Raw genomic sequence first — 19,284 nt, 5'->3', positions numbered from 1 at the left:
CCTGATATCCATTATTTAAAACGTACTGCAAGCATTGTACCCAGGACATGTCATTGGCAATGACCTCTCTATACTTTTTCATAGCAGGCCCTCCACCGTAAAATCATTGACGAGGATTGTCCCTTGCCATTTTCAACATATCGTATGGAGTTAATAACAAGTTGATATTAAAATTAATAACACATATCTTCCCTCTTCCTCTTCACAGACTTCTACGAGAATGATCGCTGAGAAATTGTATTCACTGAATATGAAGTAAAAGGACAGAACATCCACTAATATGAAAAATAATAAAGTAACAACAGCATACAACACTCTAAATACCATATTCTCTGATTCATTTTGTAAAAAAATGCCTTGAAGATTTTAAAAATATTACAGAAAAATGATTACCATGTATATTTTCATCTTTTTCTCTTCACAGATTTCCGCTTGGCTGATTACTGACAACGCTTATTCAATTGACACAAGTTACAGAATTGACACAAAGTGTTATACAGTAACTACAACATGACTACGATGATCTGTGCTTTTGTAGTAAAATAGTATCAAAACCTTTGTAAAGATTTTCCAACCTAACATAAAAACCAAACTGTAGAGTCCCCATTGTTACTGATTTACCATAATCAGTGAATATTTGTCGAAATAACATGACACATTAATTCACAACAAAATGTGAGAACGTACAATTATTTGTAAGTTATTTGTGTCTAAAATTATTTCAGAATCTATTGAGCATGAGCCAATGCCAAACGATTGTTTGAGAATGTCTGTGGTGTCAGCTAGTGTCGAAAGATTAGTAGAGAATTGTCTTACATTAGCTGTTGTCTAAAGAGCACCAGTAAGTTATCTGGAACAAGTCAGTGTCTGACGATAACCTGAGAAATGTGACACCAGTAGTGTTCTTAAATTGCAGTGTCTGAGAATTAGAAGGCCAGTATTTCAATAAAAGTCGAAAGTATTAGACTGTCAAGAAACATCATCATGAGGAACATAACAACTCGAAAAAGTTTAAACATTGCAAACACGGTAGTAAGTGCAGCAGGAAAGAGATCTTAAGCGGCGTAAACCTCCCCAGCAACACTCACAAATGCCCCTTCAAGCTAACCTCACAGTATTGTTGACGATTGATTATCACTACATACAGATACACGCTTCTTACACTGTCAAACTACTCAACTTAATTGTTTCTAGAAAAAAAGGTATTTACTTCATTGATATTTCTAGGTAAATAAATTGCAATCTATACATGTGTGGATAACCTAAGTTTGACTTTGATTGTTATTACGGATTTGTTTTGCTTCAAAATATACACTTTGAATATTTAGGTTTGGTAGGAACCGACGATTTTAATTCTCGTCTATCTTGCTATTCACTAATATATCCTGGTTTTCATCATTCATGATACCAGAATGAAATATAAGTCGCGTGATTTTTCCGTGATTGATAGTCATTCAGGACTATGTAGCCATAGTTTCTCAGGACGCAACACTGTAAACGTAAATAGAGAAAGTTGAATGTGTCACTTCCGGACGTGAGTGTAGCAGTGCGAGAGATCATTGTTCGGAGGCATCAAAAATCAACAAAAAATATCTGATATTATGATATCACAATTTAGTGAGGCTTAGTGAGTCTTAGCTATTTCGCTGTAAATTAAGAATATTTTTGAAACCAATGTCATCTTGAGATCTATCGAAATAAACCGTTCTATTTTGTAAAAGAATCGTCTTGCTGTCAAACTGTGCGACTTCCTGCAGGTTTACACTTTGTGAAAAGTTTTTATTTGAATTGATAACATGCAAGAGAGAAATTCGTGCTGCATAAAGACTATATGTTTCACATGTAACTATTCATCTTCCGGTTTACTGTGATCACTTTAAACGACAACTCAACATATAGACTCTTGTATGTTAACTGTCAAAAGACAAAGACCGTTTCGCAATGTTTTCCTACCTTTTGCCATGTCACATTCATTCTGGTATTGTTCGAAGTCTTTTTGGTAGCTGTCTAACACGAGGAGATCCTGATGGAACTTCATTTTAGTCGTATCTCCACGCATCCGATAGAATACTGCCAAGTAATATAAACCTGCAAACAAGGGACACTATGATATGTTCATGTATTACCAATGTTCGATAAAAGGTGTGTAGGACTAGGATGGGAAAAGTGTTTGAACTATGTCATACACCAAACTCTCAAAATATCACACAAACATCGCATAAGAAATGCATTAGTAAATTGCCAGCTACGTCAAAGCAAACATGACTGACTGACTGACTGGTGACTGACTGGCTAACTGACTGACTGACTGACTGTATGTATATGTATTGTATGTATGTATGTATGTATGTATGTATGTATGTATGTATGTATGTATAAATGCATGAATGTATTTGTATAGTTAATTGCACGAGTAGGTGTGCTGTTACAGTTGTAATCACCACACTTATGGTCAGGGACTTGTAAACATCAAGAGGCCGAAGGCGAGTGATGTTTACAAGTTCCTGACCATAAGTGTGGTGATTACAACTGTAACAGCTCACCTACGAGGTGCGATTAACGACTTATACCACGAAAAACAGGCAATCTTCTCTAAAATTTGAAAATTACTGTCAATAAATCGTCTACTTTTGATTTGAACACCCACAATGGAATGGGGTGACCCATTGTACGTCGAAAGGTTCACAGAGGTCATTATGCACCTGGCATGCGAGTTTGGGAGAATGACCTATCCCAGACAAGTAGGACAAGGGCTCTGGTCAACTGCAAATCTGCATTTGAATAAGGGCTACAGAGTGGTATAATGCACCTGTGTAGAAGGAAACTGTTTTAGTCTGATTGGTTAAATAAAATGGCTTGCCTTACTCTATCTTATTGGCTATTGGCTAGCGAGAAGGAATTCAATCTGTAGATGCATGTGATTGCCTTGTGGATGCATCAGGCTTTCAATACCATTTTCGTGTTTTCGACTGGTCAAGATGGACCTTGTCAACTTGTCTGATCTGGTGACCCAAGAGACTTCCTAGAGGTCCATGGACGGCCATTTAAAAACAACCAAAGTGGATTTTACACGGGCAAACTGCCCTTTAAGAGCAGCCGCTACTACGGAGCGCATAAATCCACGACGTGTACTTCAACTTATAATAAAGTACTTGGCGATGATAACACCGGACGGGATTGTACTATCGATGACCCTTGCCAAGGGATAATCAAGTTCTCCTGCCAGAAAATATACGTCTTTACACAAAGCAAATGTGCAAGATGGCTTGGCCAGACTGCCAGCACACTGGATATTCTGGCAAGGTAATTTATTCTTTTACTAAAATATTTATACACAAAACGAATTCTGTAAAGCTATAAAATTAAATTCATTGACCAAAACAATTTGTTGTGTGTGCGGCAATATCACAGAATTTCTTTCGACTATTCCACAAATGTTACAAAAGGGCTCTACTTATTTCCATGATATTTGTCACATATGTCTTGTGTTTGATAATTTCAGGTGAATGCGGCAACATCTCTGTACCATCAGGGATTCGATGAGCAGCTTATCAAAGAACAAACAGGTCACAGATCAGATGACGATTTACGCGCCTCAAATGTATGTCTACTGCACAACAAAAGCATGTGTCGAATATATTACTACCACCTCCATCTAGTGTTAAATCAGAGGAATCTGTAAGTAAACCAGTTCTCAAGTTACGACAAAACAATGTAACAAAACAGACAAGATTGGTCCAACCCAAGAAAACGCCGAATCTAAAGATGGACAGTCTTCATACAAATCATGTTGCTTACATTGAGCATGGTCCAAAAAAAGTTAAAATTGAATTATAAAATGTGATGCTATAACATATCAGTTGAGCAAATTGTCTTCATTTTGTCATTGAATGTGTGTGAATGCTTTAGGCATCTCGACTTGACCTATTGTTCTCTTGCAAATTAGTAATCGGTCATACTTTTTTCATATTTAAATGAGTAATCACTACACTTTATTGATATGATAATTATTTTCTTTCCTTAAAGTGTGGTGATTACTTATTTACATATGAATAAAAGTATGACTGATTACTTATTTGCATAAGAACAATGGGTGGCAGTCATGTTTTCAGGGATAAATGGATGGCAAGAACAATAGGTCACATGACCTGGAGTGGTATAAATGTATATATACAAAAAGGAACGTACGCATGTACGTACGCATGCATCCACGGATGTATTCATAAAAGTACGTTTTGAGTATTTGTATACATACATATATAAGGGTGTGGCGGATGCGCGGATGGGCATACTTGCACGTGTTTTAATTGGTTTTTATTTACCTAATTGGTAGGATTCATTTTTAGTAGACATGAATTTCCTCTTGATCTCCAGAGAATCGATGAGCAGCTTTTCAACCTCCTTATTGTTGCATTCGCCCTTCAGTAATTGATTACGAGCAAGATTAATCATTCCAATGGCGATATTTTCTTCATCGTCATATCGTTCTGCATACCTTTTTCTGATCTCCAGTGCTTCTTCTAGGTGTCTGTGGGACTGTTCATAGTTGCGTGTGTCTTGGTAGAATCGACCAAGCTGGTGATGGGCTGAACATACATAGAAAAGGTTATAAATTACTATTTTTCATAACGCTTTTAATACTTTACACAAGTGAAGTCCCATTATGCATATGCACCTTACTTTACATGTACGTGTAAGATTTTTCGACTTCCTAATTGGTTTTTGTTTCGCTATACTCTCGTTTCCTGAGTTTCCCTTCTTTTCACTTTATTCAACTTTCCATATTCTGTTTATTCACTTCATACTCGTGCTTTTTAGTATAATCTTGACGCTTATATCGAATGTTCAATTGGCAAGAAGCATATTTAGACACTTAACGTTGATTTTAAGGACTGTATGTCATTACCGTTTGCTAATGCATAATGATAGTCTTCCTGATTTTCGCACAGCTTCTTCAGCTCCACAAGATTGTCCTGCAAAAATGTTTCGATTTTCTTGCTCTCTTCATCGTCTTCCATGTATTTTATGTTATTTTGCTTGACTCTTGCAAGTTTCTGCTTCGCTGTATTGGATAATGGACATGTGTAATGACATGAATGTTCTACTTTATTGCATATATGGCAAGTGTACTAGTTTTTCTCAGTCAATGTAATTGGCAACGAGGAGTGAAACAATGCAAATGTCAGCACATCTGAGCGGGCTCACTAGTGTTTACCCGGGACTCATGTCAAGCTACCCTAATATGCTATTCTGTCGAGGACATTCGGCAATTAAGGTAAGAAAAGTAACATGTTACCAAACCATTATAACTACCATTCAAGAGTACCTTATGGATCAGTGTGCACTACTGTTTGTAACATAACGTACCTATAATTACCCCGTACTATGTCCAAGGCACAAACATAAATTAAATATTCTGTCTTTATAAACAATGGTGCTAGGATCTTTAGTTGCATACGTCTTCTTCAATAGCTTTATAATGCTATTCAATTTCTTAACGACGTTTCACGATTCTTGTTGAGCTAAGTGTTACGGATTGCAGAATCAAAAAAGTGACATCTAAGTATTAGAATTTTTATAATGTGATTGACAAACTGACATTGATCTTTGGACTGGATGCTAAAGCTTATGGTTGCTATGTGGCTTCTTCGAATCAGGACTTGCAATCCAAATCGCAACACGGGAAATTCTCGTTAATTAAGTGTGCGCTCTACGTCAATGTACCATTGGCTTTATAGGTGAATAATTTGTGATTTCATTTTACGTCGTGAGATACCTTAATACTGCTCAATAAAAATGCGTCTCATGTACAGAAGAAAAGTTCAGGAGAAGCGGCAATGCATTGACGAACATTAACTTAGGTATGACATTCTATGGAAATGGTATGAAAATAGTAGGTGAGTCAATAGTCGGACAATTATAACCACCTTCGAAAAAAGATGATTGGCCAATGCAGGATTAACAGCAACGTTCAACGTTAATGAATTTTCCCACACGGTTATGATATGCCTCGAAGATAATTTACTTTGCTGTCGGTATGTATTAGATATATCATACCCATAAGAATGTGTATGCCAGCTCTGTTTTCTTCCGCCATAAATTTCAAGCTTTCCACGTAAGAGATCTCTGCTTCGTCGAACAATTTCAAGTTAAAATATGCTCTGCCAAGGTAAGCTAGATCTGAAGTAAAGATAATAAAAATATAAGACAAAAGTTCAATTAGACAAGTTTTTAAAAGCGTGTGCAATGTAAAGGTATATCAGAGGCAACAGATATATCCATATATTATCAGAAAATTGTTTTGTTTTATGACAGGTTCCCCATTGTAATGTAGTGTGGAATTTTAAAGTAGAAGCCAATGAGAAAAATCACACAACTACATCTGAGTGTCTCTACACTGCAAATTTTTGGGGCTTGAAAAAGTGAGCAATGTAGGGTTCATTTCAAAAAATTGCAGTGTAGAGACACTCAGATGTAGTTGTGTGATTTTTCTCATATATAATCAGATACACGTTTACAAACACCATGTAATCGAAACCTATACGCTGATAGATAGACAAACATATGTACGTACGTATGTGTGTTTGCTTATCTGTCTGTGTGTATAGGAATGCGTGTGCGTTTTCTTTGTAGACTTTCTCAAAATCATATCAGTATTTGATGAAGTTGAAAAAAGATCAACACCTTTTGCCAACTCAGTTTGATTGTTCAGCTTCCTTAGTCTACTCAGGTCTGTCATCACTTTACACAGAATTTTAGCATCTTCTGCTCGCCCTAATCGTAGCAGGTAGTTGCTGACAGCTCGAAAAAGGGGTGATATATTCACGAGACCATCAATCTCGTCTTCCTTTAAAGTTCTTATCTGTTGGCATACAGCGAGTGTGTGTAAGGTAACCACGGAATGGCGGTCGTAAACGGTTGCACTAGCGCTTCCAGTGACCTCTCTGCGCTTCGGGAAGAGTTTTTCTAGCATGCTTATAGCGTTATTCAGCGACTCAATCTTCTCTTCTCGATTGAGAAAATGTACAAACATAACTTGTTGGAGAAGGTGGTGAATTGTGTGCTTGGAATACCGATTATCCGTTGGAGTAGACTTTCCTGACCGGCCAACGATCGTGGTGAACGAGTGCTCTGTCATCTTGAGAAATAAATCATTAATTCTCCTGTGTGCTTCAGCTTCAAGAGACGAAGAAATCGTTCCTGTCGACGTGAGATGTTTTTGCAGGGGACCTTGATTGAGATGCTCAACGCCGTCAATTAACAGGGCAACGCTTATATGGGTCCCGAGGCATGCGCAGAGATGTAGAAATTGTTTCACGTGTTCCTCTGTAGCAAGAGATTCATAGTTCATCTTCCAAGTGGTAACCACATTTTTCCGGCTAAGAACATTCATTTGCACGAACTCAACGTAAGGGGTTTCCTTAATGGCCCTTTGCAGCATTGTAAAATCTTCAGCGGGCATTATTTTGCTGATTTCTTGCCATTGCTCTCTTGACAGATCTGGAAGATTGGTTGCGTTTTTCCCGGCCACCTGTTGCACGCTCTTAGCGTATTCTGCTTTCAAGCCGTGACCTTTGAACCAACACAGCAATGGATCGCCTCTATCCCAAGATTGAATGACATGAGGTTGATTTTCTATATAAGCCTTTTTATAGTCGTTGAATGTTATGGAATGTTGACACACATATTTACTCGCTTGTTTAAGTGCCAGTGGCAATCCATGCAGACCTTCTTCACCGCCTAGCCACATGAGAGCTTCGTATTCGCTTTGATCCTCTGATTCCAGCCTTTTCAATTGTTCAGTAGCCTCTTCGAATGACATCAGCTTCCCTTTGACCGACAATGTGTGACGCAGAAGATATACTGCAGAGTCTTCCTTTGAAAAGAGAGGAACGGATGTCATCGTAGGTTTCACTTGGTCAAGCCATCCTCTCTCGGCTCTTGATGTGATGAGAATGTGGCCATCCAGATCATGCATGTTAATTAACATCTGCAAAATAATGTTCATCCTGGCTCAGTAATGAATATTAAACAAAAGTAAGGCCAAGATTTAACTAAACCATACCATTAAATTCTTTGGTTGAAAATGAGATGATAAACTTAGTGCCCATAACGAATAATGATAATTTACCATATGTTAATATATTAACGTCCTCAGGTTTTCAAAAATGAGCTAGTGCGATTCAGCTGAAGACGCATTATGCACTGATCCGACCGATTTGAGTTAATTAATTGTGCCAAATAGACAGTAAACGATTCATCATGGTTGCCAAAATGTTGGCATCATAGGATCGGTGATATAACATAGCCATTTAAAGGCCCTTTGTGATTCAAATTTTTCCTAATTTCCAAGACATTGCAAAGTGAGAGGCAAAGTTTCTACTATCTCGTAAACCTGAAATTATGCCTATGTAATTACTTCAACTCCGATCCACCCCGCCATAGTTCTCTTGCATTCCTTACAATAACGTGTAAATGTCTCAATGCCTGCATCAAGAATAATTAGGGAAACGACACTATTAGAATCACCTGTTGAATTAGGTCGGGATCGTCTGCGTCATCGATCACCAGGAGCCAGTCTTTCTTATTCTTCAGTTGATTAAACACAGTCCATCGGATTAAAGTAGGATTTTTTTCCTCCTCACATACGTCAAGTCGCATTTTCTGAAAAACAGTTTAGATATACGTTACTCTTTATTGTGACAGTTAGCGAAGTGTATCACGAAAATACTTTATTTTCCATAGACAGTAAAGAAATTGTATACTGTAAATATTAAACAAGTGCTTTAACATTCTCAAAGATATTTTATTAGTTTACACAGGTTTAAATTAGCGTTCCAATTAAATTCATCATTTGATTATTTACAAAGATCATGTTTCAACAGTAAAGGAAATCAGGCATTTGTATGATAGTTTCACGAAGTCTCGTGGTTTTAGGACGATGAAAACTTACCTTGAGAATTTGCATGAATCCATAATCAAGACAGCTGTTGGATTTACCGTCTAGAAAAAACACACCTCCTTTGTATCGTTTCCAGTTCTCCCAAACATAGGAACACATAATTTCAGTCTTGCCGCAACCACCTAAACCGTGGAGTACCTACATTAAAGCGTTGGTAAAACGGAAGTTATTGTTTCAAAAGTTATAGTGAGAGCATGTAAATACGTAGTACCCGTTGTACAGGTGGCGATCTACAAATATCCCGGCCTTACTCTTCAAAGCGATTTGCACTTTGCAATGATACAACAGCCGTTCAAAAGAAAAGCAAGGAAATAGTGCATATGGTTTGGTTATTGCGGTTCTTTTACGTCGAATAAGATTTATTACTCCGGCCATACCGAAGCAAGGTTTAACCACTCTTGACTTCCTGTAACATCTGTTGTTACCCTTTTGCTTTGTGTTACAATCGTAATAGGTTGTTTAGAATCTGCTGCACTGCCGCTCAGGTAATAGGTTAACCTATAGCTCAGAGCCTTCAGACCTTACTGACCACACAATATGATGCAAAACGAAAGCAATCATTTCTATGAAAATCATCCTCTGCTCACCTATTTCGAAATGTTACCATCCGGATACGTCTCTGGGTACTATCCTGTCTCAAATGTTCTAAGGTGCAATGCAGCAAAAGATTTGCACCAATAGCTATCAAGAGATTCAGCCTCTGAAATATCGCTATTTTATTACTTTGTACAGGTTCACTGTCTTAATTTTTTATTGTGCCACATTTGTGAGTTTTCTCTTGTATTCTTAATTCCACGAGATGTATAATAATTAATCTTTGCGACAATTAACTTTGGATTGCCTTCATTACCTCTACAAAAACTTTCCTTTGAGCTGCTGTTGTTTTCCGATGGTTGTTGAAATGTTGAGAAATTGCCTTGAGGCACTCTGTATGGTCTTTGCCGGTAAAAAAACGGGACGGTTTACGCACACTTGGTGGGGCAACTAAAAAGGTAAACAAGAAACACATAAATTATTGTTCATGAAGGATATAACCGTTTTCCCCGGTCTACTGGCCAAAAATGTTTCTTTTCAGCGAGTTAGTTTATTCCACAGATAAGTTAACATTTGACACAGAACAGTAAATACGGAATTACGGGGCAATCTTTGATTGAAACGTTAAAATCCATCTCATTTGCATCTACCTTTAGCAATCAAAATTCCGTAAAGAGACTTAGCAGACCATAGGGACAAGTTCTCAAGTGCAAATTATCAAGGTCACAGGCCCTGTAGATTTTGAAGATTTTCGAAATATTTTTTTCAGGATTTTCTATTGCAGCTGAGCAATGGGCATATGTCACTATGGCCTGTATAAGAGATTAAGGAGACTGATATGGTCTTGTATCATTTGAACAATGACCATTATGGGACCAAGTTGCATATGTAAATTTCGGTGTAGCCCTGACCTTCGCTCCTGACATCGACCTGTATCTTTTTTTATGCACACATCTAATTCTGGTCAGGCCCATAGAGCTAGAGGTCATATTTTTGGTACACAGACACAGACACAGGGATAAGTATGGGAGCAAGGTTTTTCTTACAGAATATCTCGTGACCAGAATTACCTTGGACCTCGATTTCACAAATAGGCCGATAATTTAGTAACCACAAGTGCTCCATTCGGGAGGATGAGGTAACCTATAGTGCCACACTCTGCATCTCATTAATTATGCAATTACGACCATACTTAATTCAAGGCTGGCCAATGCTAGAGCTACTAGACCTGATATTTCGTACACAGGGAAAGTTTTTTGACAAAATGTCTCCTTACCAGATGACCGTTGACCTCGATTTCACAAATAGGCCTATAAATCAGTGATCACAAGTGCTGCACCCTTCATATCTGGTAGGGTAGGGGACCTTATATCGCCACATTCTGTACCTCATCAATTATTCACACATTAAAGGGAGGGGGGGGGTCGTCGTCGGAACTCTGCTTAAAAGTTGCCAGTGACCCCTACGACCGATGTAAACACTGTATCTGGGTACCTTGGCGATTGATGAAAGTTAAAACATGTTTATTAACTATGACTATCGTAAAATGTTACTACTGCAGCTATGTTGACGTAGATATCATTCATAAAATACATTGTCTGTAAACAAGAAAGTCGTACATGCGCAGTTCAGATGACCCTCCCTTTAATTTGGCTAACAAGTAGTGCTAGAGGTATGACTTTATGTACACAGGGATATTGGAGAAAAGTTTTTTGACAAAATGTCACATGACCAGAATAACCTTTGACCTCAATTCCGCAAATAGGTTTATAAATCAGCTACCAAAAGTGCTATACCCTTCCTTTTTGTAGGATGGGGGCCTTATGGTGCCATATCGTGTACCTCTTTAATTACGCACATTTCTAATTCTGGGCTTGCTAATAGAGCTAGAGGTCAGATTTTTAGGTACATAGGGATATGTATCGGAGTTAATTTTTTTTGACAAATATATCATGTCACTAGGAAGACATTTGACCTCGATTTAACAAATATACCAATAAATCAGTAAATTCAAGTGCCACGGCCTTCATCTTTTTGGGAATGAGTCTTCAAACAGTGTTTCATCCCGGACATCATGAATTACAGCATGCTAATTTATTTCAAATTGTTTTTATGACTTTCTATGACCTTTATCCTACTTCAGTGTGACTCAGCAACTACCACAAGTTACTTGAATTCTATCTTCAAATGGGGATGCGGTTGAAAAAGATTCATCGAGCGCTTGCCTTTGAAGAGGCGCCGAGTCTCGCGGAAGGTACGTAGATAGGAAATGTCATTTTTGTCCCTTTCGCCAATGTATGAAAGTGCTTCGGGCCCGTGAAGTTGCTTGCGGCTTTCACCTTCCTTGTTTTTAAAAGAGAGTGATTAAAAGAATGCTTGAGGAAAGTTTGAGCAGGAGTTTAATTCTTTCATTTTGAAATTTTGTATATCAATCGAAGGATTACTGTGCCACTTTTCACTATCATTGGTTCAGAATTGAGAAATTTGAACGAGCGAAAACTGTACAGTCTGTTCGGTACAATAAACAACATTGTTTTCTATGGGAAATCGAGCTGATGCGCCTCATAGTAAAATATAAAAATACATCTGAAAAAAACCTGTTGGTATAACTTCTTCATTTCGCTGGGTTTCTTTTACAATTTTTAATATTACACATCTCATGAAGGTTAATTAAAACTCTATGGTTTTATTTTTTTGAGTTTCCCTCTTATTTTTATGAAATGACGAGTTAAAGATCGTTTGGCTGTTGGCTGTGTTTTCACCTATTTTTGCATATGACTATTATCGCTGAGGTATTTTCGGAATTCCTCCGTGAAATTCTTGCCAAAATACTATAATGGCAAGGGCAGCATATAAGAGAAATAAAATATGTAACTCTTTTATCAATATTTAGCCGTGCAGCAAGGAAATTCGGAGAAATTTTCAACATGAGGCGGAAGGTGAATTGACTCTCTGTACACGTATGTGTGGCGAAAAGTTGGGACGCTAATATTGTACAAGATCGAGTGCCTTTGGGACACTATAGATGACGTTAGTAAAATGTGCACATTTTACCGTAAGTGAAAGTTGATGTAACATTGTGTAAGGTGTTTCTAGTAAATGGATAAAGTTTATAAAATAACCGAGAAAAGTGCAACAGCGTTTGATGTGAATCATTTACAGAGATAGCCAGCTCATGGCCACATTAGGAGAACTTACCTGTGTTATTAGAGGAATAATAATAAGTGCAAGCAGCGAATGCCGCTATCGCGCCGAGGGAGAACATGCATGCGGACCTTCCATCCAAATATTTCCAGGCTACAGCAACTGCAAGGCAGATGACTGCTGCTATTAAAAATAACGTTGGAAGAGCCAAGCCAGTCTGGTAAGACGTTCCCGTATCACGTTCTGATGCTGATCCCAATGAGAAGAATTTACTTCGTTGATGTTGTGGCAAAGAACATGTATTTTCTGTAAAAGATGGTTTACTAAATTTTATAGTGCATCCAGTGCCACTTAACTGATCGTGTTCCTTTATTAAATTTGATAACGCAGGTCAAAAAATGAGAATTGGACTAGTTTCACAAATGAGGTCCCAGTAGTTTCTGACGAAAAGAGGAATGGTAGAAATGATGGAAGACATGTACAACAACACATGCAGGTTAGTATTGTCACAGTGACGTCAAATCAGCGGCCTTCGGTGCCTACTGCACTTTTAGGAAAGATGTGTAACATCCTAAAATGTAGGGCCAATGTCCTTGTAGCTACTATAGACATGGATGGTACATGTACAGAGGACGTAAATAGCATAGTACAGATATAGTAAGCGCAGAGGTCCTTTATGCCGGTCGGTCGGTCGGTCGGTCGGTCGGTCAACCAACCAACCAACCAACCTACCAACCAACCAACCAATCAATCAATCAATCAATCAATCAATCAATGACCTGGCAGCCGTGTACGTTTTGATTTGACACAAAGATTGGTACTAACACAAATATACTGGAGTCTGTATTCACAGTAAGGTGTTTCTTGCCATATTTCATTCTTGTGGATCAAAAATTCTTATCAGTGTGTGTTTCCTCCATGAAATGTTTGTTAGACTATAGTCTATAGTGACTAACAACGTAACTCCGTATATTGCATATTTTGCAATTGATTTTCAAATCTTTTGCAAAAGAGAACTTTTTAACGATCTTGTGATTTCGAAAATTAGTAATGTCACTTTCTGTACTTGTCACCACTCAATTTAAACATCGAAACTTCATAATTTACAATGTAAAACAGATAGCTTTCTGGCGATTTTTGCTATGGCCCAAATGTTCTCTTTTGAGATTGCAAGAGACCGGTTGAAACTGTCTTTGAACAATCAGGGAGCAAAAGTTACTGAGCTCATATCGAGATGTTTATAACGTCTGGATGATGACCCGTTTCATAAAATCCACTCACCTTTGAAAATGTCTGCAACACTGTTCAGTCGCTCAGCACGCAAAGCGCGTACAAATACCTTTTCCGTTGCTTCGTCACCTTCTCCCTCAATCCATTTCTTTACAATGCTGTGCCTAATTTCATTCACATATTTTTCTTCATGATATATATCCTCGATATCTCTATGAGTGATCTTCAACTGTCTGGCAAATGATTTGATCTTTTCAGGGGGAACGTGCTGCATGGCCTCCTCGTACTTCGTCGGCACAGTTTCATTCACTTTAATAGATTCTGTCCATGAAATATAAACAGAAAATACATGACAGCCTTGCAGCAAACCTGTCTTCTGCGATGAGCTTGCAAAAAAGAAATATAAAAACAGTTTTTCTATAGGGTTTTCTTGTATGAAAACACTAAATTATTGCATCTTGAAATATACTCCAGCTTCTATTTCTCGTTTTAATATCGATGAATGATTTTTAAATAGCACAATGGAGCGTCCAGGAAACATAAAGTGGCCAGACATTCTGTTAATAATTGATAAGGTTTACGTTCACACAAATAAGGGGCTTTGTTTAATTTGCTGCAGATGTGCGTAGTCTATCCAAGAGACCAAGGGACCCTTCGCCTAGTAATTGTTACATGTAAGAGCTACGTACTGAAACAATCATCCCATGGATGAACTCGACTTTTGCGCCATATTTTGCGGTTGACAAATAGTTTTAAAAAGACAGCCTGACGTTAGAAAAATCAAAACAAGCTAAACAAAAGAAAACAAAAAAAAAACAAAAAAAGAACAAAATAAGAACAAAAAGCAAAAGACTCGGTGCATATAGCAACTGGATCCCTCGTAGAACAGTATTGCTATACTTATTACCATGTACAACAAAACCCAAACGCATTGTCAGGCATTAAGGCCAACGGGCGTATCGTCATAAATTGGGCACTCAACTGTTAAAATTATTATTTTTCGGGATTTATATACTTCCTATGGGCAGCTCAGGATTGTGTACCTAGGGGAATTTAGACTGTGCACAAACATACGATAACACTAAGACGTAAGCTGATACCGGTTCACCATGACCTCTTTGTAAATTAAACTATAAATAAAATTTGCAGCCACTGTGTTCTGATTACATAAAGAAGCTGTTGTTTTTAATTTTATCGCAGCCTTTCTAAGTTGGGGGCTGTGAAAGTAGAACGAGTTTCAATTATGCCGGTATGCACTTTTGACATGAGTCGCACAGGCACGATATTCTATTGTTTTCAACACTTATGAGGTTCCCCGAATATCAATTGTGGGTCTTGTATAACTGAAATAATTTCACGAAAATATTGGTCCTGGAGGATGGACTGTGACACTGTCTGGGGAATGTATACAAACAAGTAAAGCATGTAATGTAGATAAAGTCTCCCTAAACAAAATATTAGAGTTTATCTGTTCTCACCAAAGTGTGTAGTACCAGAAAGAAATGTCAGATATCGTAGATCAAGTGTGAATCACAATAAAGATCGTTTTGTTCTTATCAAAAAATGACTAAATGTTAACTTAACTATCAGCATACGATCCTAATGATGTATAAATGTGCAGTTTTATGGAAACATTTCACCGCGGTCAACCAACCTTGCTGATAAATTCCACATATGCGGAATCTCAAGGACAAATATATCTTCGTTTCGTTCACATATAACGATGCACACTTTATTTCACTTTCGTTTTCTTGTTCTTTTAAATCTGCGAATTGCCTGTTAACCTACGTGACTTCTTTAAACAGCGACTCCTCAAAACGGACGCATTAGAACCATACAACATTTCATTTAAAAGCTGATGGAAACCCCAACTGTCATTTGTATAGATTAGTCATGGCGGTCTTTAATTTGTAAATACACGCTTTGCATGACACCCATCCCTAACACTGTTATGTCTAGATAGATTAAACTGAACTATGTTAAAAATTAAGGTTTTCGCCTGTAATGCAAGCGCTGAACAGATAACACCAATTCAAAGTGCCCGCCTGCGATATCGTTGCTAAGGGAACCATTAGACAACTCTAATTTCCAGATATTTCTGAACACACTATGCGGCATTGCTAAATCACTAATTAGACTTGCTCCAAGTCTGTGGGCATACTAGATATCAAAATAGAATAAACTGAAGGACTAAACTTCGGCAGACTGTCGCACTATAGTAGGCTGTTGCGTGGATCGTCGGGCAAACGCCTTGGCCCACAGAGTAAAACCAGGCGACCGGGGCCTGTCTACTCCATTATGTAAACCAGTCATTTTTGGAAACACTGTAGGGCAACCGTAACATTTGAGCATCGGAAAGTTTGATTTGTATTTAAACGTCAGGATTGTGTCAATTATTGGGTCCTGTTTGACAAGTGTTTTACAGAGCGACCGTATTGAGACCCACTTCCGTACGCGGAGAATCGATCGTCCGTACACGTAAAAACACCGTGCCAACTGAGCTTAGGTTCTAGCTATTGGACATGGGTTATAAATATTTCAAACGCTTGCAGTTGCCAACGAGGTATACGCAGGTTATGTTACGCTAGACCCAACCCTCCACGCGACTATTTGAAAAGCGTATGATGTGGACTACTGTTGAGTAAAATGCGGTCACTACTACGGTCGAGTTTTCCACTGAAGTCGCTATGCAAGGCACGTCAAAGGATATGACGCCCCAAGTTGGATCTTAACCTTTGGGACAGTGTAGAATTCTCTACATTGAATAAAAGGTTATTGAATAATCAAATTTCCCTTCCTCTTTGTTGAATGAATGTTACACATTTTTTCTTCTCATAATGATCCTGATAAAGCATCTTATACTCACCTTGCATATTGTCGTAATCTTTCAACGATTTTTCATTGGTAGCTGCTTTTGAAGCGCTGCTGGTCGAGTCCGTTCGGACGACTCTTGAGGGACTTTTAATAGCCATGGTAAATCAGGCGACAAGCGAGATACAACGATCTCAATATGGCCGCTCCGTGTCCTTCAATAACCACAGAATTGCTATTAGTTGTCGATGTAACATTGCACCGCCCGAGAGTGCGCACTGGATGAAGAGGGCAAGCCACAACACGCCGACGCTTTATGTGTTTCGCGACATATTGTATGACGCTTGGGATGAGTGGTTAATGCTATTTGATTACAGAAATCCTATTTGGAAGGTGGACTTTTGACTTTATGCTGATTATATACACATGTCACGAGCAAGGTCATTTACGACTTGAAAAACCAACGCTTCCTGTAATGTAGCTCTACGAGTATGTCGGGAGCAAAGTCGCCTATCTTCTCTGTACCGCTCCGCACACCCACAGACGTGTGTATCATATACACAGACGGGTGTGCGCATTATACACACGTCTAAGGGACGCGTGGGCGGAGAGCAGAAATCGGAGAACAGTTGCCTGCGCTTGCAGTATTAATGGTGGCGTGACTCTAGACATCATGCACGTAGAGCCACCGTCACTTGTGGTTCGGTAAACGGCCTTTACCATACCACGGCGGCCATCGCCGTGTATCGATCCACAGGCGACTGTGCGTAGAGCAAAGTGTAAAGAAGGTACGCCCCACGTCTTGGGATTTTTTCCTAACTATTTATTTGCTATGTACCTACGACAGATGTCTTTAAAGTGAATATTCATAGAGGTCTTTTGTCATGTGGTCAAAAGTCTACACATTTTGCACAAAAGAATTCCTTGCTCAAAAGTGTACAGAAGGCGAATGTTCGGAACTGAGTTGTCAGAAAGCACTGCATCTAATCCTCACATCTGATTGGAAGGATATACATGTAGATGTACCTGTATATACCCTTCGAGGCAAGGATTAGATGCGGCAGTGTGTGTATGTGTGTGTGTGTGTGTGTGTGTGTGTGTGTGTGTGTTTGTGTGTGAGTCTAGACTTACACAGGACTCACTTTCGGATGATGGTGAGTTTGAAACCCGGTAGGTCCAGAGTAATGTCCAGGGAAACGGACTCACGTTTGGAGTTTACGTTACAAAAATCCCCAACGGAAACAACCAAATCATACTTCCTGTTCGTCCACTTTACAAAATGAGAGGGAAAAAGTAACGAGCAAAAGTATGTCGATTGTGCACCCATATGTAAAGAATCATCATGGTTCTCATCGTATATGGTCTATGTCTTGCAGCAGCATCACTGGATCCAATGACCGGGTCACATTTGTATTACCCCTATTTGTAACAATCAACCCTATTTGTAACAAAACCTAATTTCCAAAAAAACTTTATCGTATTTGTTGAAATCTTAATGACATATGCATATTTGTATGTTTGGGGGCAATTTTCTTTTTTTTCCTTGTCGAAACTCAGTTTTTCTGAAACTGCTTTTGTTACAAATTGGGTTGATTGTTACAAATAGGGCTGACATGTTTACCTGTCAATAATTAAAATGCTAATTTGTCGGAAACAGAGAGATTGAAATTTTTTACAAAAATGGCTTTTGCGAGCACGTCGGATGCAAACAGTGCTGATTTGTCCATTGTCCATCCAATTTTATGATCAATTTATTACTTTCTTTTCGTTCCCTCTCCTATGTGGCAAGCTGGCAAAATGTTATCTCATGTACACCAAGTTCATTATGTTTCTGTAACTTAACTTGACATAACTGTGTTCTGCTCCAGTAAACCACAGAAAGTGCAAGGGGTTTTTCCTTTAGTGAAGAATATTCAATCCGCGAAATTACCTACTGCAAAACTATAAATGGAGCTTGGTGTTTGGAGGCGTTGAGGTAGAGACAATACAAACCTGTTGCAGATTTTGCTTTTGGCGTATCTTGACTTTTCTTCGGATTTTAAGCGGTTTGTTGTAACACACGGTGTAGTCAGGTTAATACCGAGTGAGTCGATGAAAATTGCATTATTTACGATGGCCTGTTAATGCAACAGTTTATAACCGTACTTACAGATAATTTATTCATCCCTGACTTCGTACGAGGCCAGCTTAAACTTGGTAGTGATAAGGAAGTTGTGTTGTTTAATATCGCCACAACAGACAAGGTAACAATGACGTTTGACTTCAGTGAATATAAATGATACTTTTAATAATATCTGTAAAGTGATTACACGTAGAACAACAACTTGTTGTAGAGACATCTATAATTTTCGAGTATTTTCAATTCGTGCACGCCCGGATAACCATAAATTTCTTAGTTCAAAATTATACGAATTAGACTTGCTCCAAGTCTCTGGGCATATTAAATATCAAAATAGAAGATATCAAAGGAATAAACTTCAGTAAACCGTCGCACTTAGTGGTAGGTTGTTGCGTAGATCGTAGGGTGAACATCTTGGCCAGCCAGTAACTCAGCTGTCGTAAAAAGCCAGGTGACTGGCGGCCAGTGTAGATACGAAAGTCAA

General features: G+C 38.4%; 1 protein-coding gene across 1 annotated transcript; it reads right to left on the bottom strand.

Moving 5' to 3' along the window:
• Positions 1-123: 123 nt before the first annotated feature.
• On the bottom strand, positions 124-17,171 carry LOC139142556 (uncharacterized). The gene is made up of 12 exons (XM_070712526.1): positions 16,737-17,171; positions 13,922-14,191; positions 12,695-12,946; positions 9,813-9,946; positions 8,954-9,100; positions 8,530-8,664; positions 6,685-7,990; positions 6,058-6,180; positions 4,907-5,062; positions 4,323-4,586; positions 1,954-2,088; positions 124-1,491 (listed from the first exon to the last, which is right to left on the bottom strand). Exons 1-12 carry the CDS (start codon positions 16,840-16,842, stop codon positions 1,451-1,453), a joined length of 3,069 nt encoding a protein of 1,022 aa, XP_070568627.1. The 5' UTR covers positions 16,843-17,171; the 3' UTR covers positions 124-1,450.
• Positions 17,172-19,284: the final 2,113 nt, after the last annotated feature.

Source organism: Ptychodera flava, chromosome 10 (genome assembly GCF_041260155.1).
Source record: "Ptychodera flava strain L36383 chromosome 10, AS_Pfla_20210202, whole genome shotgun sequence".
In the NCBI taxonomy this organism is placed as follows: Eukaryota; Metazoa; Hemichordata; class Enteropneusta; family Ptychoderidae; genus Ptychodera; species Ptychodera flava.
The sequence above is the reverse complement of the archived record's forward strand: the minus strand, read 5'-3'. Positions and strand labels throughout refer to the sequence as shown.